At 38.8% G+C, this 25,359-nt stretch overlaps 1 protein-coding gene across 3 annotated transcripts in view; it reads right to left on the bottom strand.

The window, feature by feature from the left end:
* tncb (tenascin Cb) overlaps window positions 1–25,359 on the bottom strand; it is an 81,548-nt gene that overhangs the window by 44,969 nt on the left and 11,220 nt on the right. For all 3 annotated transcript variants that reach the window (XM_055224167.1, XM_055224168.1, XM_055224166.1), the window contains exons 2-5: window positions 6,893–7,458; window positions 4,836–6,056; window positions 2,839–3,102; window positions 1,068–1,183 (exon numbers count right to left, since the gene is read on the bottom strand). In XM_055224167.1, coding sequence (XP_055080142.1) covers window positions 1,068–1,183; window positions 2,839–3,102; window positions 4,836–6,056; window positions 6,893–7,379 — 2,088 coding nt within the window. In that variant the 5' untranslated portion in view covers window positions 7,380–7,458. The remainder of the gene's footprint in view (window positions 1–1,067; window positions 1,184–2,838; window positions 3,103–4,835; window positions 6,057–6,892; window positions 7,459–25,359) is intronic.

The following is a 25,359-nucleotide window of genomic DNA, read 5'->3' as shown; positions in this document are numbered from 1 at the left end:
GTAAATTTGCAGTTTTCTGGTCAAAAAGTGTGTGCTTCCTTCACTAGCCACTGCAATTTCAAGTAGTTGGTGACATCACAGAAGACTTCCCTGAATAGAGCCTGGTTTTTCTGATTACGTGTGGATACATGTTAGACCAATCACACCGTTCCTCATATGTCCAAATCCTGCCCCTCCTCCCCCTTCACACTTTCCTTTAGTCCCCAGTGTTCTGCCTGGTTTAGCAGCTCTATTTAAAATCAGGTTGTGGGCGGAGTTTAAGTGCTTAGTCTCACTTATAGGAATGATCCAACCAATATGAATGAATAAACTAATGCAAGAATCCCATGCTTTTCAAAAAATGTTTCTAGAGGTCCACCGGTTCAACAAGATTTCTCTCCATAACGACATTTTGTTATTATTTCTACCTAAATATTTTCTGCCTTTGTGATTTGACAATTGCACCAACTCGAATTGTGATTTTGTGCAGTTTATTTTTGATGTAGATATGTTTTGGTCCTTCTAAAGCCCTGGTTTTGTCCACAAATAGATCCAGGTTTTGGCATAGTTTAGTCCCAACTTTGATGTGGTTTGTGTGCAATTGTGAGGGTGGGCGTTAGTGACAAAAATTTATTTCTCAATTATCATTTTGACTATCCCAATGACAACATCATGGCAATCCGTCTAGTCCAATCCATCTGTCTTGGTGGAGGTTCAAATATTGCACATAAAGTGAATGGTCTGTAAAATTATCTACAAAAGTGCAAGAGATTACACCGCAAAGTTGTATTTTCTTTTTGTTGATCTGCACTTTTTTTGGATTGTATTGTTATTATTATAGGAGATATACTCAACATTATAATTTAGCTTTTTTTTTTTAACATAGTAACTGCAGTACTACCTGTTTTTGATCGTATCTCCCACCTCTATTCATAATGACCAACTTTCCCAACTCATGGATGTCTTTGGACCTTGGAAGTAGGCAAAAATAAGGCATTGTATTGATAACAGACCCATGAATCTAACCCACAGTCTCCCAGTTGCTTAAAACGATTCACTATAACATACTTTGTAGTAGCAGAACTTACAGTATTTCTGAAGATAAGGTTCCATCCGTCGAAAGGGATGTTGAGAGGGTCCCACTGCACCTCCACAGACGTCTCCCTCACAGACTTGAACTTCAGCCCCTCAGGCTCAGGCAAGTCTGCATAAATATAGTTCAGATATATATAGTGAATGAAGTACATGTTTTTCTATATAGGCTCCATCACCCTTACAATGTGTCATCTATATCCACACAATTGTGCAAGTTCTTATTATAGCACAGATATGACATGTTCTGACCTTAATAAGCTTTTGCTCTATGATTGAGCACCGATACCAGTACTGGCTTTGAATGTCTATAAGAGGCAGATGGACCTGTGTAAGTTTATACTGACAGTACGACCAAACAATCAACTCTAAAGAACATACAAAAATGAACTTATCCTAATATTATGACTGTGTGACTTTCTTTCTTCAATGTTTAGACCCAGTTAAACCTATTAATGAATTAAAGACAGGTCAGGGGGTGTTTTTTGCAACAGATTGTTCAAATGTGCTCTATGTAACTTTTCAGGTAACAGTATGCCACCTGTTTGTCTCTATGGATATGCCTAAAATGTTCCACAGTCTGACATTAAATGGATAAATCTCCATGGAGACAAGAAGGTGACTTCATAAGACCAAGTTAAAGATCAGAAGAATATGTATTTTTCAATGTATTTTTTTGCAATAAAACACCTGTTATTGTCTTTGGAAGCTGGTAGAAAGATGGAGACCCAAAATAATTATTGGAAAAATATGCAGACTCCTCCTTGCTTTGAACATTATATATGTGTTATCATGTTGTTTCCTCATCAAAAACATACCTGGAGCTATGTTCTGTTTCATTCACACATGTTTAACACATAAATCCTGCATATTTAGTCGCTCTCAAACAGAAAACACTCTGTTCCTCCTTGTGATGTCTTGTCATAATACAGGAAGTGCTCCACTGTGTTTTAAAGTCCACACATCTTACTATAACTTACTACCGGGTCACTCAAACATGTGTGAATGAAACAAAACACAACTCCAGGTATCTTTTTGATGAGGTAACAGCATTCTAACATGGCCTAAATCATCTATAATATACGACCTTTAACTATTCTACTACCATGTGCTCCAATTACTGTATTTTCTGGATTATAAATCGCACTTTTTTATAGTTTGGCCGGAGTGCGACTTATACTCAGATGCAACTTAATGTGAAATCATTAAAATATATAATTTCATATCTTTGTTATTGTCACACTGACTTCGTTATTGTCACACTGACAACCGTGCCCTGCCTCTTAAAAGAAAATCGTATTCTGCTGAGTCTGATGACAGCCACGTGGAATCTACCTCTGGAGTTGGCGGAGTTGTTCAGAAGCAACACCGAGGATGAAGAATTCAGTGGACTTAGTGATTTGGAGTAAGATTGAGAGTAAACTTGTTAGCTTGTTGTTTATGCTTTAGTTATCTGTTTAACTGTTAATATCTTACATTAACATACCAGACTCGTATTCAATTTGTTGTCTATGCTTCATTTAGCTGAATAAATATAAATGTGTTACCTGAGTGTGCTGTACTGATATTCAGCCTGTTGTTCTCTAATTTATTGTAATTAATATAACTTGCCTTTAAAGATAAAATGTCTGTTGTTGTTCTTGGATTTTGTAAAATAAATTTCCCCAAAAAATGCAATATATAGTCCATAAAATACGGTAAATAAAAAGTGTAAAATTATCTCAAAACAAGTAACAGTTCACCATCAGTTTCATTCTTTGCACTCACATGTCTCCACCCGGGCGCTGACAGGGACACTCTTCTTGTTGTTGAGGATGGCATACACACTGACCAGGTACTCTATTCCTGGTTCAAGTTCACGGATCGTAGCCTGCTTCTGGTCTCCAGGTACCCTCATGTCCATCTCTAGCCCTCCGAGAGCTGTGGGGACGTAGGTGATCAGGTACTCCATCACGCGCATCTCATTCTCCCAGGAAAGGTCCACCGTCTCTGGGTTCACCACCGTTGTAGTCAGGTCCTTGGGTGGAGAAACTGTGGAGGGACAAGATTTCAAGTAAAATAATGAAATTCGTGTGTTGGACCATCCACCAGAAAAGTAATAGTGGATATTTAACTTCACATGCTTTTCGAATTTGATTTGAAATCCTTTATGAATAGAAATTGACAACTTTGACATAAATCAAAGGATTTAGATGGAATTTTAATGTTTTGATGATTATTATTCTGTACTATCGCATGTCTTGGAAGTCTAGACATGGCATTAAAATTTGATCACGACATTATTTATTATCTATATTTTCTATTTTAAAAATCACTTGAATTCACCAGTTGCCACATAGTTTGGACACTTACTGCTGGTACTTCATTACTGTGTGGTTGGTTGATCAGCATTCACTGTTCAAATGTCCATTCCTGTCTCTCATCCATGACATTTCCCAACAGAAGCTTAAACCCACTGTATTACTGTTTTTCCATTAGATTTTTTTTTTTTTTTTTTTGCATAAATTGCCCAACTCTATATCCATATAATCCTATTCATCAATCCTCCCTAAAGCCAGTGGTAATTGGAAATAACATACTCATCTGTCACTATCACATACAAATGATGAGCAATATTACTCATTCTTGCCACAGACCAACACAGAGCCCAATCATGGGGCTTAAAACTGAAGTCCATTTTATGTTACATGAAATATGTCTTATCAAGGTTATTATGTAGGAAGTGCTTGCATCACATTGTCTTTTTTAAGTTGGGTCTTTTAGCCCAAAAAATGCACTTGGTGATTATACAATTACATGACTAAACTACAAATACATTATAGCATTTTTGTCCAAATTAAACGCCAATATATTTGGTAACTCTGGTAAAAAAAACAAAACAAAAAACAAAACATTACTATTCACTTTACCTAGCAAAGCCTTGTACAGTGCTGTTCTTGTCTTCTGACAAAGGCATATATATGCAAGAATCTAAAGAAACAGTACTACATCATAATTGAATGTTTTTAATAATACTCCTGCATGTATCCTTTAGCTGCACGTGTGTTTTCAGTTTAAATTTAATAACGGTAACTGTGTAATCGCTCAATCGTCCAGGTAAAATCCAGTTGACAGAATTTCATTTTTTTCTGCTTAATGATGGTAACAAAAAAAAAAGTAATCTAATCCACGGCACAGTAGAGCAGCAATTTCCTATTTAGTTAGCCAGAGCTACTGCTAAAACTTTGCATGCAATGTTTAACAACTGAATGTCGTTTAACATTTTATTAGACATATTAAATTATAATAGCAGAATTTTCAATGGTTAGTTTGTGAATTGTTCTCATTGATAATGGCATTCAAACTTTTTCTGATTCTGAATATATTTTTAATAAGGCCATTGTAGCTAATTAGCCATGGAGCTAATGCAGCCTACTAATCATACAGTGTTGCATTACTTGAAACTGCTACATGGAGAATGTGTTACTCCATACATTTTTAATAGAGAAAAATGAATTCTAAAACTCCAAGTGAATTTTGTAAATATAATTGTGGAGATTGGCAAATTTTACACTGTTGCTACGTTAGTCAATCTGTCTATCTGTGGGTTTCAGAATTATGAAACCGAGGACTGCTGCCATGGCAATAAACAGATTAAAAACTAGATACCTCTTTTGAATGTGTAAAAGGTGAAACACCTGAATAGTTTATTCAACCCCCAGCAAACGGAGCTACTACAGAAACTTAATTGATATTGGAAAAAAAAATCCATCCTTTCCCTTTACCTTCAGAGCAATCTTCTCCAATAAATCCCTCATCGCAGACGCACACTCCATTCTCGCAGCGCCCCTGGTTCTGGCAGTCTCCCGGACAGGTAAGTATTGAGCAGTCATGTCCTGTGAACCCTTCAAAACAGACGCAGTTTCCATCCGCACAGTACCCTCTGTCCAGGCAATTATTGGGACAGGTCTTCTCACTACAGTCCTCCCCACTGAAGCCCTTATGGCAAACGCATTGTCCATTGACGCAACGCCCGCGATCATTGCAATCATTCGGGCACGTCAACTCGCCACAGTCTTTACCGGTGAACCCTAAGAAGCATATGCACTTCCCGTCGACGCAATCCCCACGTCCAAGACAATCTTTGGGACACGTTTTGACACTGCAGTCCTCCCCTGCGTAGCCCTTATCGCATACGCATTGTCCGTTAACGCAGCGTCCGCGGTTTTGACAATTGTTGGGGCAGGAAATCTCGCTGCAGTCTTCCCCTTCAAATCCGAAATCGCACACGCATTCTCCGTTCACGCACTGACCCCTGTTGCTGCAATTATCGGGGCAGGATAAAATGGAACAATCTGCGCCTTCAAAACCGGGATCACAAATGCATTTTCCGTTGAAGCAATGACCTCTTTCCTTGCAGTTGTTGGGGCAAGTGAGCTTTGAGCAATCTTCACCGGTGTATCCCGTTTGGCAGACACACTGACCGTTGACGCACATTCCGCGGTTGTTACAATTTCCAGGACAGGTAAGTTCACCACAATCTTCTCCGGTAAAACCCTCATCACAAAAGCATGTTCCGTTAACGCAGCGCCCCCTATCGTAGCAATCGTTTGGACAAATAAGCTCGGAACAATCAAATCCAGTCCATGGTTCATCACATACGCATTCTTCATCTACACATTTTCCACGACCCAAGCAGTTATTGAGGCAGTTTGTTTGGGAGCAGTCTTCACCGATGAATCCTTCCTCGCAAAGACAGGAGCCGTCAACGCAATGGCCGTACTCTCCGCAGTCCAAGAGGCAAAGCTCGATACTGCAGTCATCTCCCCCGAATCCATCGAAACACTCGCATTTCCCGTCCACGCATCGTCCCTGGTCTTGGCAATCATTAGGACATTCAGGTTCGGTGCAGTTGGGTCCTCTCCAGCCTGGTTCGCAGATGCAGCTACAGGTTTCAGCGCTCCAGTTCCCACGGCCATTACAGTAGGGCTTTGTGGACACTTCACCTACACAAAAACAAGAAAAGTTTAAAAAGGCAATCAGGGTATTAATGTAGAGTACACTGCGATCAAATGGCACAAAATTATAGTGTTGGACATTTTGTAAACTGTAATTGCCAGGATAAAGTAAAGTATCCCTGGTCTGTAATACTTCATTCAAACAGTGACACAAAAAGACCAGATCATGTTACTGATTTATACACCACAATAAATCTTTGTAGAAGGATAAGAGTTTGTAAAATAACCCTTTGTCGCACCTGTTTTCTGTCCCAGACTTGGATATAAAATTGCAAACTTGAAACCTGTGACAGATTGTGGTTTGAGGCCCTGTTTAACATGTTTGTCCAGAGTAGAGTGGATTACCGTAGTCCACTCCACTCTGGACAAACATGTTAAACGTTGCATTGACATATAAAGAAAAGAATGATCTACTGTACTTTAATTGTTATGACAATATGCTGCCTAATACTTTTCACTTAAATTTGGGTGTTTGCTTTTTACTCCAGATTTCCAAATCCAATAGCTTGATAACTTCTGGACTAGTGTTAAAAGTGTCTAAAATAAATACTAAAATAAAATAAATATTAAATAAAATTTTGGAAAGTATGAAAAAAGTTATTTACGGAGAACTCGGGCTCCTTTATCACCTTAATATTCTTATCATTATTGCATAAATGATCATGTAACTTTCAGATCAATAGCCTTATCATTTAATCAAAGGTTTGAGACTCATCATAATACCAATATCAACTGAAATTAATTTTAATAATTTGGATGCCAATTAGTATTTGGATATCCATTTTATTCTATATTAAAAGTAGTAGTAGTAGTAGTAGTAGTACCTGTAACCGGAGCTCCACAACAGCCAGACCCACTACCACACTGCTCCCTCAGGGCGGACAGCTCGGACTCCAGCATCTCCAGTCTGTTCAGGATGTCCTTCAGGTCCGGCAGGTGGTTGTCGCACGCACACGCCTGTTTGGGGATGTTGATGCGATGGGTGAAAACGATCTGATTCTCCCCATCCATTGTGTGCTCCATGTGTTCTGTGTTTTGCATATCCATCGGTCCGCTCTTGTGCTTTGGCTCTGTCCCGCCCGGAGTGTCCAAGTCCACGGAGCAGAGGGAGGTAGAGGGGACGTTGATGTTGTAGACGTGGTTGAAGACTACAGGCTGGTCCGGGTGAGGTAAGGTGAGGTTTTCTTGAGTTTTCTTGGGCATCAGAGTTTCTCTGCGATGGCGGATGACCTGTTTGACCAGGCCAGCATCGGAGAATTGTAGCAGCAGTGCCATGGTCAGACAGGTTTGGAATAATAGTTTTGCCCCCATGATGACACCCTTGGGTTGGGTTTTCTTCAGAATTACAAATAGGAGACTGTGACCAAATGTGAAGTTCTTGCCTTTAATCCTGCAAAAATAAAGAGAATACAGGTTTTGGTATAATATTCAACACCGATTACAGACCACAATGTGAGGAAGGGTGCGTTCACACTTGTTAGGTCCTGGTTTGAGTACAGTTTAGCCAGATGGTAGACCCGGTTTGGTGATATTCTCGTCGTGGTTTAGTCGTGGTCTAGTCCAGAATTAGTTCCAAATTAGCCCCAGTTTAGTCTCATTATTTATGTGGTCTTTGTGCAAGTAAAATACAAGTAGGCCCAGTAGTTCAAAAACTCAGGTTATAAAAAACACCCAAATATTCATTAAAATGTACATATCTTTCTCTGTCCTGGTGAGAGTTGGATTAAAAGTCATCTCACACTACAGCAATCAATGCAACCACCATCTTTGATTCATCTTCCAGGTCTTATCATACGTCCATGTATCTACGCTGACTAATCGAGATGACTGTAGATATATTTTTTGGCTCTAAAAGTTAACACGTCTGGCCAAATTATATTAGAAAGTGCATGGACTATTCATTGACTGCAAGCCCCGACTAAAAATAGTCTGAATAAATAAACATCTGTAGCACCCTGGAAGGACATTCAGTAGCCTACTTTATTGATTTTATACTTTTATAATATTGGCAACTGATCAAGATGATTGGAAGCAAACTTAGACTATGTTTCATGAACCTTTACTAACTTTTTAATCTACTGACTTCCTCGTTGACATAGAGTATCCAACATATGAATGCATTTTTGCAACTTTGTATATTTGACACAACAAACCTTTAAAAAGTTGCCCCATATTCTTTCCTCTTCACAACCACACATGCCCATACACAGCAATTCATCCATCTTTTTGCCCTTGCATTCCAGGTTGATTCAGCAAGATGGTCCCTACACGCCGCCAACACAACTGCAGTGAAATATAATAGCATCTCACTATAAAAGCAATTAACCTTCTTGTGTTGCCCCCGAACAAAGCAAACCTCTGCTAGAGTTGATGCATCTGACCCATTTTTCTCTCTCTCTCAGAGGGAAGAGACGCACGGTTAACAGCGGACGACATTGCGGGATTCTTTCGGCAATTCCTCCGAGGTTGTGGACAGGCACAATTACCTCAGGCCAAAAGCGTGACCTTGGGGATCCGGAAGCATTATTTTCCGAGCACAAGGTTGAGGCAGGTTGTGACAAAAAGGCAAAGCCAGTAACACCTGCTTGGGAAACGGCATCCTCTATTTTGTATGGCTCGGATTACAAACCACAATGACGGATTAATATAGGTCTACGGTTAGCCCATCTGCGGACTTCCAGTAAACTTCCAAGGCTTGCAGAAAATTCCGTGTAAACTTGCACGTCAGCATTCCTGCCTCTTCTTCTATTTTTTTCCAACAACCTTCACAACTTGAGTAACATGAGGCTTATTGCTTCCACTGATGCCTTGTCGGATTCTTCTAAAAGTTCTTCGGGTTCAAAATGTGCTGAGTTGGTGGCATTGACAACAATCTTGAGACATTACTGTTTAAAATGTGCGTTGATGGTAGCATCGCGTTACACTGTGGCACTAACAGCGGTTGTAATTTAAGGCTGGGACAGAGAGGAGCTTATAAAGTGGCGGAATTGCCTGTGCTAGTCCATTTTGGGAGACAGTTCAGTGGAGGATAAATGTCTAGACGTCTTCAGAGGAATATTAAGCGAAGACAGTGCAGCAATCAGGCAATCATACCGCTCATCAAATAGAGTTTTGTGAGAACGTTGATTCATTTTATGGTTATCTGCTTTTTACATAAGCTTTCATTGCAGTTGAGGTCATTATGCATTGTTGGCATATGTCCAGTCTAGGGCTAACTTCTCTGCTAACCACATTGCCAGCCTGGAAAGCTTTATTTTTAGAACATTTTAGTTTCTTTAATAATACTGATATATATAGATGTTATCAATATTTGGAAGCTGTATTGAAGCCAATGATAAACGTCTGGATAATAACTAGCTATTACATATGGAAAACTATACTTCAATACAATTACAATATAACCAGAACAATAATTTACCAGATTTTGCAATTATTAATCAAGCTCGAAGGTATGACTTTAATAACAGAGAATACTTTTGTGTCCTGTGACTTTTGTTGTGTCCTTGGGCAAGACACTAACAAAAACACAACAATAGTATAACGTAGCGACTCTTTCAACAGTTGTCATCGTTGAAACCTTCTCAACAACGAATCATTCCGAGACGAATAAGGGATTACACGGTCTCGTTTTCAACAATAGTATGCTACTCCAGTTAAAGGAATCAAACTACGAACCGCGTGGATTACTGCATAATTGTATAGCCTCTGACCTACTGTAATTTGTAGTTAGTATAGGAAGGTAGCCAGATTTCCAACAGTCAGGGCTCACAGTCAGTGAATGTAAAATAGGCTACTGCAGAGCTCCTTCATAGACGTGTAAAGTGCAATATAAATCTAATACTTTATTATATTTTTTATTGACAGAATATTATTCCAAAACGTTTTCCAAATCATGCCTTAAACCAAGCCTCTGCCAAGCTGTCTTTTCTTTGCACAAGCCGTACATCTGTTAGCAGTAGCTGGACTAATTCCTCCAACACTTTGCTGCTAATTATCCTCTTTCCACTTGTGTATGCGCCAGCGCCTGTCAAGCTTGTGAATTTACCATAGACTACGTTATATATAGCTCTCACCCACTTACAGAGCACCCATTTTAACTGCATGTCTGGCTGAGGCGGAGGCAGCGGCTTATATAACTGGCCTTTTTACCCCATCTTGTCAAAGATGCTGACGGTAATCATTTCCCACCTGTAATATGAAAACCAGAGTGGAGTGTCTTGGCTAAGGTTTGCTTTAAAGGTTAATTCCCACCACTGAAATAGTCTACATAAGCAGACAGAAAAATTGCAGTTGCGAGTTATGGATTGGTGGAGATATATTCTGCTAGTGGGTTTTATCTTCTCTGTTTCTTCAATTAGTCGCAGCAGTGATGTGGAACGGGACAGTGGAGGCATCTCTTGTTTCGGTATGTGTAGGAAGCGGACGGTCTCTAGGTGATAGGGGGTGGTTTGGCTCTTTGTGTGTTTGGATGCTGTCTAAATGTCATCTTGGAATACAATCTTTGATATGTCATTGTTGGGAAGCTACTTTTTATATTTTTATATTGCCCAAGTAATGTGCAAGATAAGTCAGTTTATATCCCACCGAAGGTACAAAATTATTGCTAGGACAGAATACACAGTACTGTACCAAAAAAAAAGATAAGGAAACCTGATTTTTTTTTCATTTGATAAAGTAAAATTAGTTTTGCCCCAGTACAGATATGTGCTTTCTGTATCTTATTATAAACCATTTTTATTCTCCGTGAACCATGAAGTAAGTCTAGCGCACTGTTAGCATGCTAGTTGTTGTTAGTGGTTGCATAATGGCAAAACCACACTCATCGCAGTGAATAATTTGGATGCAAGGTGTTAAGATGATTAAAAAATGTCACTTGATGGTACTTAATGATTAATTCAGGAAGTATTTTTCAAGTACCATTACCAAAAATCAAGTCTTGTTTATGGAGTGGTACAATATATACCGGTACTACATTGAAATATCTTTGCCATTAACGCATTACTCATTCACTTATATGTTTTCTACTTACATAATGCACTCCAGAAGAAAAATAAATCACTGTTTTAACCTATATTTACATTACTTCACATATCTGCACATTTTGGGTACACCTATGCATGTGTCTCCTATTTCCATGCGTGTAGGCAGAGGACAGTCTCTGGGTGATAGGTTAGGCACTCTTAGCTGTCTCTTCTCCTGGTTATGGCGTGTGATTAGGCGGGTTGACAGATGAGCTAGGTCTGCTAGGGATGAACTGTCCACCCCCTGTACACTGGGGGACAGGTGAGACAGGGCCAGGGATAAGTGTCTACGTGGAGGAGAAGCACTAATTTGGCGGTCTATATTTTGCCTTGGTACTTGATGATACTACTGCAGTTTGATGTGTATTTTTACTCATTGGGGCATGGTGACCGAGAGCTGTCACACAATTGCTGTGTCCGTGCTTTGGGTCATGCTGACTTACTGTCTAAAGCCTGTTTTATAAATTGTCCCTTAATATGGCTCGGTTGATACAAAATAATAATGAAATACTGAGCGTTAACAAAATCTAGACTGAACTGTGTTTCTATGTTCAAAATGTATATCATGAAATGTTAAAGTTACCATCTGTAATTAGATCGACTGACCCGCCCCCCGTTGTATTCTCACACTTCACCACTAGATGCTGTCTATGTTACGTCTGTCTGATAGTGTTTCAGTTTTCAGAACACAGTTGAGCCAATGTCCAGGTGAAGGGAGCGGGTAACAGGGTTCACAAATGCATCTACTGGTATAAAAATCAAATAATCATACAAATGGTAGCTCTAAGGTCTTTTATAATGCACTATATGATATTTATAACTACTGTTAGTACTACTTTGGATACCTTTGCCTTAGTATCTTACATTTAACTTATAATATTGAACAGGTATGGAAAACAGAAAGCACAAAGCAGTTTGTACAAGGCTAAAAAACAGAGTGCAGGCTTTATGTGGATCTCAGTATTAAAATTTCATTGCTGTTGAATTGTTGAATCTCTCCACACAAAAACCATAATTGCTAGCCATGAAAAAAATACTCTTTATGGCAACTAACATGGATGAGATTACCACCTCATGACATCAGCTGGTGGAACAACAATATGCAGGATTACACAAACATGCATGAATAAAAATTAACAGAACGTCAAATAAATTGCATTAACACCAGATAAATTTATAATTAAAAGTACACTATAGGTACTAACTGTGAGAATCCATTTCAAACAGCTGTCAGCTAGTTGCCAATTATTCTTTCAATTATTTCCTTTGCATAATGAGATTTTACAATGCATTTTAAAGCAGATTAAGGTAAAACATAAACATATATACTGACTAAAAACTTCTAGATTGATAATATTCATAAATAAAGTGTATTATTCATTCTCTTTGCCCTTAATTCGCTTTAATAATACGTATTATGTCATGAAGCATATTGTCTCATGCGTTTATAGTCTGTTTAGCCCAGATAATATTAACAGATTATTACAGTTGTCAACATTTCTTTTGTTAGTCGATTAGTCATGATCAATCCCATTTGTCATTGCAGCCCTGTAGCCAACATCCCTTTAAAATCCCACCAGACAGCAGCAGTTTCCTGACATTTCAATGAATCATATAATGCAGCTTGCAGATCTGTACAGCAAAATAAATGCTTTTTAGTCCCACTATCAAACATACAGCTTTGTTTGTCCCACACAAGCCATGTCGATCCCTGCCGAGCCCAGGCGTCACAAACTAAGGATTAAATCAACAAAACAGCCTGAAAATTGCGTTTGTGGATGCTCGGGTTTTAGTTCTGGGCGAATGGCTGGCTTTCTCACTTCGAGTCTGGCTGCTCTCCACATGGACCTCTGCAATGAGAAGAGACTGAAGCGGGCTTTGTGAGAGAATCTGTGGATCTGGCAATGCCGCTGCGATTCAGAAATAGATGAAGGGAACAAATATGCTCAGGGTCCGGAAATATTTCGGATTCAGCCTTTTATAGATGCACCACGGTCTGCCGGGCTTCCAATATTCAAATAGGCAGACGCGGAAAATCGCCTCAGATTAACTGTAAAGCAGGGTAAGGGTAAGGACAGTTCAGTGGAATATATGAAAGATTTAAAGGTGCACTGTGTAACTTTTATCATTGGGGGCCTGCCAACTCTCCATGGAGATGTAATTGCTTGGCCTGGAATGTTCCACAGTTTGGCAATAAAGAATATTATATTTAAAAACATGCATTCTTACTGTGTGAGTGGGTTCGCCTCTCATCAGATCCGACCTGTAACCTGGCCAAGTGGCATCACCTGCTTTTCTCCATGGAGATGGATACATTTAATGCCATACCATGGAACATTCCCAGCAAAGCAATAACATCTTCTTGGAGATAAGGACTTGGCACACCCTCCACCAGAAAAGTTGCAGAGTGCACCTTTAGCATAGTGAGATTTCTTTAACAGTATTTAGGCATTGTCAGAAAGTGTTATCTTGTTTGGTTTGTCATTTTTGGGACATTATTTTTCAAAATGGTAAGAAGTTAGTTTTGTAGGCACAGCTGTCTTGGGGCAAAGTCAGTGAAATGGCTGCCAGTTTTAATTAACAACCTATCTCACCATCTGCAATCAAGTATCTTGCAATGGCAGAATGACTTTTAGGGAAGAAACCATATGACATGCTTGACTCTCTCTTATTTGGAAAGTATCTCTTGTTTTGGTATCTATTCTTCAACAGTTGCATTCTCTGGGGAAATCTTTGAAATGTCCATTATAAAATTAAGTAACTATGCACCTTTTCTGGTGAAGGACCTAGCATGTTCTTGTCTCCATGGAAATTTCATTGCTTGAGTCTGTAATGTTCAATAATCGCATCTACACGTATCTATCTTCATGGACTCAAGCAGATGATGCCATAGGGCCATGTTACAGGTGATCAGCTGCAGTTAAAATGCACACTTTTTAATGTATTTGCGATAGAAAGCAAAAACATCTCCATGGAGACAAGCAGGTGTCAGACCCCCCACCATAGAGTCGTTACCCTCTTCGCTCTGTGTGAGGTACAATACTGCCCCAAACCCTCCTTCACAACAGACAGCTTTAGCCGGTTACCCCAAACCTGAAGGTGCCAGAGGGTCCCTCCTGGTCAGATCTGCCCCCCATTCACCCGCTGCTTTGTTACATTTCACAGACTAACTACAGAGGAAGAGCAGGCGGTATGACAAAGCAGCTCAGTCAGACTGGATCCAGACTGTTGGTAGTGCCAGGCCAATGCATTAACCCTCTGCCAGGGCTATAGAGATCCAATGGCCAGGTCCAAGGCGGGCTAAACTCGCTCCAAACTAGGATCAACTCACTTTCTCACTACTAGGGCTGCGGCCGACTAAAGAAAGTCTTGGTCAACTAAAGACCTGTCCTGCCAATCGATTAGTGGACTAAAAAGGGGACATGGCAAAAGCTCTGAAAACGTTTTATCTCTGTGTGTCTGACCCAAACTGCACAAACAAGACTACACCTGCAAAAAACAACTGAAGAAAGAACTAGGAAACAATGTATATAGACGGATTACACATTTGAATTATGAGTTTAATCTGCCTTTTTACATATAAATGCCATAAAATACTAAATCTTCACCTAACCCACTCACTTACTTCTCATTTTTGCTGTGGTACCACATAAATCCTTATAATCTAAATAAAATGATTAGTCGGCTAATACAAGTTTTGGTCGATTGAGACATAATCGGCCAATTAATCGACTAAACGACTGAACAACTCCAGCCCTATTCACAACCAAAGCACTAACACTTTCTGGCTGTCCTTTTACTATATACTTCACACGTATTGTAGCCACATCTGCTCTGGGGCTGTAAAAGAAACTTGGCTTCCAATCTGTGCCAATGGCCAAATCGCCATCAACCACACACTATCTCTCTCTTGTGAGTTTAAAGCCAGGGTAAAATGGTGCCGTATCAAAAACATACTTGGAGTTGTGTTTTGTTTCATTCACACATAAGTAAACCTTTATTATTAGTCTGTTTACATCTCCAAAGCTCAAAATGCTCTGTTCCACCTTGTGATGTCATGAAGCAGTAGATTTCAAGTGAACAGCTGCCTTTTACCATTGTTCTGTAGAGATTACAGGGCTGAAATTATCCAAATGATTCTAGTGAAGGTGTTTAAAAACACAGTGGAGCACTTCCTGTATTACCACATGACATCACAAGTGTTTTCTGTTTGAGAGAAGAGCTGAGCCTATATATGCAGGGTTTGTGTGTTAAACATGTGTGAATGAAACAAAGCACTCCAGGTATGTTTGTGATGAAGAAACAACATTATAACAGATCAGAAAACTGCTTAATATGTAGTATTATTATGTAACTTTCTGGGAGTAGAAAGTCATTTGATCTCTTTATAGAAAAAGACACATTTTATGCAATGCTGTGGAATATTATGATTTTCTGTGTTTTTTGGTGCAATAAAATTTTTTATTTTATTGTAGTCTATTTTTGACCAGAAAGTTACATACTGTGGCTTTATTTTCAAATTATGAATCAGATATATCCAGACAGTCACTTACAGTAATTTCCCAAAATACAGTTTTTACTCTTGCCAGAGTAATTTCTTGAATAACCAGATTTTCTACTTGAGTAATATTATTTTGAAGCAACAGTACTACTCGAGTAGAATTTTGGCTACTCTACCCAAGATTTCTAAGTTTTTTGTCCTCTATCCAACGTACTTTGTCATACTTTGTATTGTATGAGACCTATCGTATTTTACAGACTATATGTCGCTCTGGAGTATAAGTCGCACCAGCCAATAAATGCATAATAATGAAGAAAAAAACATATATAAGTCGCACTGGACTATAAGTCACATTTTTTGGGGACATTTATTTTACCAATTCCAAGACCAAGAACAGACATTTTATCTTCAAAGGCAAGTTATAATAATAACAATAAAATAGAGAACAACGGGTTGAAAGCAGAACAGCACACGTAAGATACTAACAGTTAGTCAGATAACTAAAACAACTTTTCTCTCGATCTCACTCCAAATCACTAAATCCACTAAATTCTTCATCCTCTGTGTCGCTTCTGAACAACTCCACCATCTCCAGAGGTAGATAAAGAGCCGCTTCCTCTTTCATACTGGTAAACAAGCCTTTAGTGCCCTTGTGCAGTCGTCAGTGTGACAATAAAGATCTGAAATGATATATTTTAATAATTTCACATATAAATCACATCTGAGTATAAGTCGCACCCCGGCCAAACTGAAAAAAACTGCGACTTATAATCCGGAAAATACGGTATTCTATTTTCCTCATCATCAAAACAAGACCTATCGATTAGCATGAGCGATATCACCACCCCACTTACAACACTAGCACTACTTACAGCAACGGTAATGCATTCCACTGCCGCATCTATTCCTGAATACAAGACCCCTCTCTTCCTCTCTCTGATGCTCTCCGCGGCTCAGATGGAGCTTAGTGCACATATCTCCTCTTCATCGCACGCCGCTGATTTTCCCATCAGCCTAATGTCGAAACCAGCGCGAGCACCCACTGAACCGGAGAGCCTCGCGTACAGCCAGTCCCCACGGCGACCCTATCCCGCAACAACGTATAAATCTACAACTCTCTAATCCGTGAGCGAATCATGGGAAGAGTTAAAGCAGGACAGTTCAGTGAGTACAAAGCTACGTAAGCTAGATACTTAAGCAGAGTTGGGGAATGACATACTTCAGCTTAAGTGTTGTAGTAGGAGCAGAAGTAGTAGGAGCAGCAGCAATAGTAGTAGTAGAAAAAGATGTAGTAGTGTTAGTAGTGGTAGTAGTAGTTGTCGGCTAGTTATAGTGGTAGTAGTGGTGGTGCCATATTGGTGGTAACAGTAGTAGTGTCTGTAATAGTAGTAGTAGCAGTTGTGGTCAGTTGTTGTTATAGCAGTAGTAGTAGTAGTAGCAGTAATACCTTTCCTTTAGCTTTTCACTTTTATAGTAATGGTACTGGTAGCACTGTTGTTAGTAGTAGTAGCAGTAGTGATGGTAGTAGGAGTAGTAGTGATAGTGGTGGTCATATTGGTAGTAATGGAATAGCTTTTTTATTTTGAGGTTATAGCAGTAGCCGCAGCAGCAGTAGCAGTAGTAGTAGTAGTAGTAATTGTAGTAGTAGTAGTAGTAGTAGTAGTAGTCATGGTGGTAGAAGTAGCAGTAATAGTAGTAATAGGAAGACATGTGCTTTGCCAATCCCGTTTAGCCTTGACTTTGAATACTTTCAAACATTAACTCTAAACGACAAGACTAAAACCCTTTACAATGATTATTTTCCCATCTCTATCTCCTCTTAAAATTCAAATCTGCCTTTTACTACATCTGCAGATTCACTTCTCCTGTCTGGGCAGCGGAAGGACAGCAGAAGTTTTAGGGCTGCTTTTAAACAGGGCCAAAGCTCTGAAGCCCAAATCCACCCTGTCATGGCTGTAGTTCACCTTCACTGACTCCCATATGGCCAGTGCAGGCTGAACGAGGCCGAGGCTGTTAAAGCTGAGGGACAATTGGAGGAGAAAAGGTAATCTGCTGAATGATGAAATGCTACATAAGGGTGCACTGTCTGTTAAGATATCTTTTAAAAATCCATGAATACAAACTAAATACAAACACAATTTGCCATGAAATATTAGGCATAAAACACATGGAAGTTTGGTCATTTCGTATAATATTGTCCCATCATTATGCAGATGCAACCATATTTATTTATTTATTTATTTAAATTTTGTTCAGTAGCTTTTTTTTTTTCTACAAACTACTTTTCTTTGCATACTATTTAGACTCATAAATTAAAGTTTACCTTACTGTGCAGTTTTTATAACCTATTTTTCAAACCAAATCAATTGTGAAAATGTATTTTATGTGGAAGTGTAAACTTCAAATGATTCGTGCATGGTTGAGTAATCTGTATTGTTCTGAATTCAAGGCTTGAATGCTCAGAAAGATTTGATTTTCACCTATACCATATCTCCACCCACTGCTCATGAAGAAAATTTGCTACTTGGTAAAATTACATTATATGAAGAGGTGGAGTCAATGGATGTGTCAATAGTATTAAGCCATTTTAGATCAATATTTCAGTTTCCTATGAACAAAATGTAAAATAATGATTTAAAATTAATGAAAAGTTTAATAGTATTTCTTCTTAGTACTTCTAACTTTTCATCCGGGAGTCCAGTTCAATGACTTTCAAGCGAATAAAATAAAAACCAAATGCATATTCAAAAAAACAAAACTATTAAAATAAAACAAACCAGAAACATGAAATAAACTGCAATTTGCTAAATGTCAAACTGTGCTCGCATCTCAGCATGAACCTGACAACAAACACACTGAATAATGCAGCTCTGCCCCACTTGTGTGTGTCAAAGCTGTGAATATTCAGAGCCAGCCACCACCCAAGTCCCACCACGTCCATATGTTAAACAGGACTCATATCAGCAGACTCCTTTATTTGTGGAGACGATATCAAGCGCGACCCTGTTTGTAGGTCACCATGACAAAACCTCTGCCAGTCTTTGGTCTTTGGCTGTCTGTAGAATACTCCGAATGTAGGTCAATGTTGTATGGATTCACTGAAGGGGTATTGTGTGGGGGAGCATTCACCTTGTAATGTTGTCGTAAAAAGAGAAAATGGCGTGCTAATGTGATGTCCATCGCAAATGCGTTTTTGTCGAATAGAGACGAAAACTGAGAAAATGACTGAGTGAAGTGGTATATTGACTAGACTAACGTTGATGCTTAGATCCCTGCTTGCCTGAATCTTGTCTGTTCGAGTCATATACTGTGTAAAGAAGTGGATAAAGAGAGTGTGACGTCCGCCATAGAATTCAGTTGTAACTAACCGAAACCAATCGAGGCTACCAATCAGGAAGGAGGGTGTAGAACGTGCACGCCCCTTCCCGCCCACACCGCTGGTTTGGCAGGGGGGCAGGCGCTCTCAATCAAACCTGTTATTAAAGCTAGCAGGAGCGACCTTACGGAAAGATGGCAGTTGATTGGTTGACACGAATGGACTGTAAAGGCTATTTAGATATTGTGAGATTATTTTACCTTTTAGAAATCACTTGGTCTTGTAACTAAAACTTATTTAGGTTGGTAGTCAAAGAGAAAACTTTTCATGTAAACCCTGTTGTTCACTTTTGATTGCTAATCTTGTCATATTTCTAATCTTGTCAAGATATCAGCACACATATTACTATTTATAATGCATTTGCTGATAGGTGCAATCAGACCAAACAGTTGGCTTTGAGATCTCTCTCCTTTGAAATGTATCACACCTTGTATTGTCTTGACTCTTGAGGTGATCCTGCTCATGAACGCCTCCAGGAGCTTATCTCACCACACCTCAGTAGGAGTGTCACATCCTTACTTTGAAATGTATGTCCTCTGTTCATCTCAAACTATATAAACCTGAGGATTTCCATCATTCAGGGTTTGACATTAGGGGGAGATACTGTCAGACCTATTTCTAGCAAGAAATAAACTCTTTGTCTTTGTGTCAACATTCATCAGAGCCTGCAAAAGGAGTTGAATTTCTACAACAGGGCTGTAAGTTTCTCTGCACCTGTCAATCACACCCAGGACTACCAAGTCTTACCAAGGAGTCGCCCAGGTCTCAACAAAGGTTTAAACAAAGTCTCAGCCAGTTCTGAACCAAATAAATTGATTCAGGAAATGAGCTGTGAAAGATTGGAATTACTGTAGGTCTGCAATAGGTAAAACAGACAAGACAATTACTAAACCAGAGCTACCTCATGTCTTACCACGAACTAAGCCAGATCTAAAAAGTCTAAACCAGGTCTGAACCCAATAAATCGAACCACTAATCGAACGGCAACAGACTCTGGATAGGAATTCTGTCAATCAAGTCTACAATAGGGAAACCAGACAGCATGGACCAGAACTAAACCAGGACTACTCCATGTCTTATCCAGGACTAACCCAGGTCCCAACCACGTCTCAAGGTAGTTTATGGGCCAAATAGACTGAATCAGGGATTAGTATTGAAACAAAGTAATCGAAAACAACTCTAGGTAAGAACTGGATCTACAATTTGTCAACCAATCCTAAACCCGAGCTGAAAAAATGTACGTTCTGTCAAAAGCGCTCTTACCCCACTTTGAGAAGCACTACCTTAGATCACTGTCTGATAATCACATCCATGTTGAAAAGATAGTACCCTGGTTGGTTCAGATGGAGCAGGTGGGTATTGATTTATGCCCAAGGTCGGTAGCTTGCTGACGGCAGCACTATACAACCCGGGCTTACAACCGTCAAAGGCACAAATGAATTTCCAGGAAGCTCCCATCTCCTGTCTACCACAACTCAATGCCAGATCGATGGACCAGTTGTCTCACAGTTTAAAGATTTTCACATTTTATCACCAGTACTTTCTCTCCAAGGCTTTACGATCAGCGTGCACGGTTGGGTGGATGGTGCTGAGTTGCTGAAAACATGGGGCTATAAGAAGTAAGAGTAAAATGAAGATTTGTGGGTTTAAATATGAGCCAGATGTGGTTGGGTCAAGGTGATTGGAGATAACTGAAGGACGGAAGATTCAAGTCTCAAGAATTTTCTCAATAAAACTACAACCCTATATCCCTCATCAAAAACACGTCTGACAAGGTTTTAGTTTTCAACAAAATGAAAGTAACAGCATAAAACATGTCAGTACATTACATTTTCAAAACAATAAAAGGTAGCATGATGATTTAAATATGTTATGTGTTAGCAGTTAATACCCCATCTTTTATTCCAGATCAATCAAAGATGAATTTTTTTTTTTTTTGGTATTTCACTGTCTTTATTCGTATGGCAAACAGTTATTCTCAAAGTAAATTCAAGCTTATAGAATTGTCTCATTTTATCTTTTTTAATAGGCAAGGTTTTTCTCTAAACTGTAGGATAAATTTGCCATTTAACCTCCTTTTAACTGTAAGTGGATCCTACTTCAAAATACATTCTAAACTTTAACCATAATATTGGATTGTGTCTCAAGACTAATATGTTATTGGTTACTGAGTTAGGACAATGCAGTCCAAGAATAATGCAGTAGTCATATTTTATATCTAAATATTTGCTTTATGTTGCATTATTTACTTACCTTTTTAGACCGTATTGACCTAATTTCCCCTACTTTAGTCTCTCAGTGCTACTAAAGTGCACTTTTTTGTTGTGGCATTTCCGTTTTAGTGGAAATCACATTCATTTCAATGGAAATTTGAAAAAAAGATTCACTGCTAAAGTCTGATATAAAGCAGGTTGATGTTCACGTGACCAACAAGTCTTCTGATTCTCTGGGAGGCTTTAAAACCGCTTTGTCTTCACGATCAACAGCCCCATGCAAAAAAAATGCTACCCGAGCAATAATGGCGGCGCTCACGGCAACTTCCGAATAAGGCGAATACACGCCTGCCCTGAGGAAAGCAGAGATTTGATCTTAATCTTTGGCAATTGCCTCTGCAACCAAGACCAATGGAGAAGTGTCTTGCTCAAATACAGATTGGAATTAACACAGCATTGGGCCGAACTACAGCTGTTGTACTTGAAAACAGTTCCTAGTGGACCATTTCTTCGTAATACTTCTTTCAAATAAAAATTATGCTTTCAATGAACTGTTATGTTAAAGGTTAATTTCAAACTGTCTGGGGAAAAACACCAATCTAAAAATGCTTCCGGCAATGTTTTGATGTAATTAAGTTTTTCATAAATGTGTTTCTTCTCTAAGACGGACCAAATTGCACTCTCCAAACAAATATTTGACCTGCTCTTCAGACTTCAAATAAATAAAGTTTGTGAATATTATTTATGATTAAATTTTGCTTCATAATTTCCCATGTGATATGACAAAACACAAATGATCAGACTTGCTAAGTGGTGTTCAGTCAATTTTAGCTCAGAATAATCGTGATGTGCATTTTATTTAACTTCCATATATGGTGCAAAATTGACTCTTGTGAGCTTTAAGGCATATTATAATATTGTTAGCTCATCAAAAACATACCTGTTGTGTTTTGATTCATTTACACATGTAGTAATCTTGTCTACATCTCCAATGGTCAAAATGCTCTGTTCCACCTTGTGATGTCATGAAGCTGTAGTTTTCAAGTTAACAGCTACTTTTTTTTAACTTTTTGTTCAGTAGAGATTGGCAGTCCCAGAGCTGAAATTATCCAAATGATTCTAGTGAAGTTGTATGGACTTTAAAAACACAGTGGAGCACTTTCTGTACCACATGACATCACAAGGTGGAGCAGGGTGTTTTCTGTTTGAGAAAAAAACTCAGCCTAAATATGCAGGGTTTGTATGTTAAATATGTGTTAATGAAGCAAAATAAATAAATAGTATACTTGACCTTTTTTTTTTTTTTTTTAGGTTTGAATCATTTTAGTTATTTCAATAATAAATATATTTTTTTTTATATCTGTGTATCTGCTAGCAAAACAACTAGAGGGCTCCTATTTGATCAAATTCAGCTTGATTTTATTTATTTTTTTATTACAGTGAACACATTTTTCATATATGTAACATTTTGGACGTACAAAAAGAATGGTTGTTGTGATTGGCTGGTGGCTGTGACCCCGCTGGTTCAGATGACACAGGGGGTTGTGGTGGGGGCTCGTGTGTTCCTTGCTGATAAGGCTGAATTGGAGATACACTTATCTGGATCCTCAAAGGAGAAGTGTTCCAGAGAATGAGAGCTATCACCTGCGCTAATGATGCCCAAGCCCGACTTTGTCATCTTGTCGGAGCATTACGAGCTCCCAAAAAGTCTATTTCTACAACCGAGAACCAATTTACCTTTCTGACGTTACAGATAACCACGAAATGAATGTTTATGGTGAAATGAGACAATGTAATTTGTTTGTGTATGAAGAATTGTATTATGAAAAACAATAAAGCACTTTAAAGAAGGACAAAATGTTAAGTTAGCCATAAACTACTACAATGCCACACACAAATGTTCAGCCTAATAAATACAGTATGTATTTTCCATAGTTCAATGGAAACTGTGACATAAAATATTTATAAAGGGTCCCATTTATTATTATTATTATTATTATTATTATTATTATTATTATTATTATTATTATTATTATTATTATTAATGGATTTTGTATGAAGCCAAAAACTAAATTGTTGTTGAGGCAATTTGAAAGCTGACAGAACATAATAAAGGTGTATTGACTTTAAAAACACAGAGGAGCTTCTCAGATCACCACAATATGACAGTGAGGCGTGAGTGGCTTAGATTCTGATAGTGAGACTGGCCCTTAAAGGCATATGTACAACATGTGTTACCAAAGATGTATTGTGTCTGGACTTGGACAAGCTGTTTTTCTTCTTGACATTTACGTCTCCTGTCTGAACTGTTATTTGGGATGCTTCCATCTCTATCTTGTTCTTTGTGGTAATCAGAAACATTTGAACTGCACTGTTACTCTATTGGCATCGCTGTTAGGCTAAACTAAAGCTAAAATGATCGTTAGCAGTTGTAAGTACAGTAATTAGTGTAACTTAAGTATTTTAAAACAATCTCAGTTTATTTTTGACCAAGGTTGTGGACATCAAGAGCCATACTTAACTGATAGCAATTACTATAGTAGCCCCCCCCTGCCCACCTGTGCTATGTCACTCCCCCTTCAGAGCTCCATCACAACACAATAGGCTTGCATTTCACGAATGAAACTACACATCGCATCAGGTTTGTGAAGTTGTAGTGCGTTCTTCTTTTTATTTGTGGAAAATTGTTGCGCGGGAGCATGGGTGACGTAGGCTTGTGCACTATTGGGCAATGGGCAGATTGTACTGCTAACTGTTCTAAATGTTTAACAAAGGTTTATATTAACTTTCAAAGAATGCTTAACGGTTTACTTGCTTTCACAATGCATTGTTTCCCCCTAAAATGGCTCATTAGAAACTGCACATGATCCTAGTTCAGACCATAAACCTTAATTGTCCCTTTCTGTACACATTTTGTCTCCAGATAATTGCCATTGCTTTACGATGCCTTAATTGTTTTGAGCCAAATGAAGCAGCCCCAGTGTTTAAACCATACAGCAACCATTCAAATCTCAGTTCACGTCTACCTCGTCGCACTGCAGTTGCCACTGTGTCCAGATAGAGATGATGCATGCTAGAGGATATGACGGGTTAGAGTACTTTTGTCCACTAAATCATACTTTCCTATTTTTTTTTTTTTTTATTCTGGTAAAGTTTATTATTTTACTTCCTGATTGGACACGGGCGGCCGATAGGATATACAGTAATCAATGTTACCTGGCAACCATGCGTTAACAAGAGCCAAAACATGTCTAAATTGCACAATAGGCATGATTAGATGAATAAAAATAATCACAGTACCTCTATTTTGTTAAATTAATGTTTAAACAGTCAGAAAAATGCTTTCCTTGTGTGCAAATTGTCTGCATTTTGGATGGAATTTTCGACGTTGATGACATCGGTAGAGAGTAGGGATGGAACGAGACAGAATTTCCTGACTGTTTTATTTACTTTATTTCATATATTAGTTGCCATTCTAGTACTGCTTTTTGGCGAGTTACATCTCTTATAGTTCCATCACATAACCCTTTTTTTTCCAGTCCAATTGTAAGCACATGGGAAAGATCGATCGATTTTGTCTCGTACAATCTTGTGGCACGAGATCTTGTTCCATCCCTAGTAGAGGTATTCTGTATTAGAACTCAACACTACCTTCCATATTTTTGTACTTTTCCAAGTCAGAATTACAAAAAAACACGATAACCTGTCCTATGCACTTTAAACCACGGAGCAGCCAATCAAATTGCAATCCACTTCTTACTCCATTGTCTTCTGACTTGTGGTGCAGCATCAACATCCTTTAAATGCTGCCTCCTCTTCACCCTGCTGTTCCCACTGTGTCCAGATGGAGCGGATGCATGCTAGCCATTGTCTCGGGTCTCTTTAACGTGCCGGGTGCTGGTGACCTAAAGTTTATGGGCCTAACCTCCCTGTGTGTGGATCCCCCATGTGGAATCTGCACGGAACATCCACCTGCTGCGAGTTTCCAGACACTTGTAATGGGCCGTATAATTCCCCCGACTTCCTTAGCTTTGACGTGACTTTGCAATTACTATAAAGATCTGGTTGGCTAGCTGGTGTGTGCGTTGCTAACAGCAGAGGTATGGGCAGGAGGTTTTTGAGATTGTGGAGTATATTGAGTAGTACTATTGGCTGTATGTAGACTTTTTGTTGTGGTACT

This window comes from Periophthalmus magnuspinnatus, chromosome 9, assembly GCF_009829125.3.
Source record: "Periophthalmus magnuspinnatus isolate fPerMag1 chromosome 9, fPerMag1.2.pri, whole genome shotgun sequence".
Classification (NCBI taxonomy): Eukaryota; Metazoa; Chordata; class Actinopteri; order Gobiiformes; family Gobiidae; genus Periophthalmus; species Periophthalmus magnuspinnatus.
Note: the sequence above shows the minus strand (reverse complement) of the source record. Positions and strands in the feature narration are given on the sequence as shown.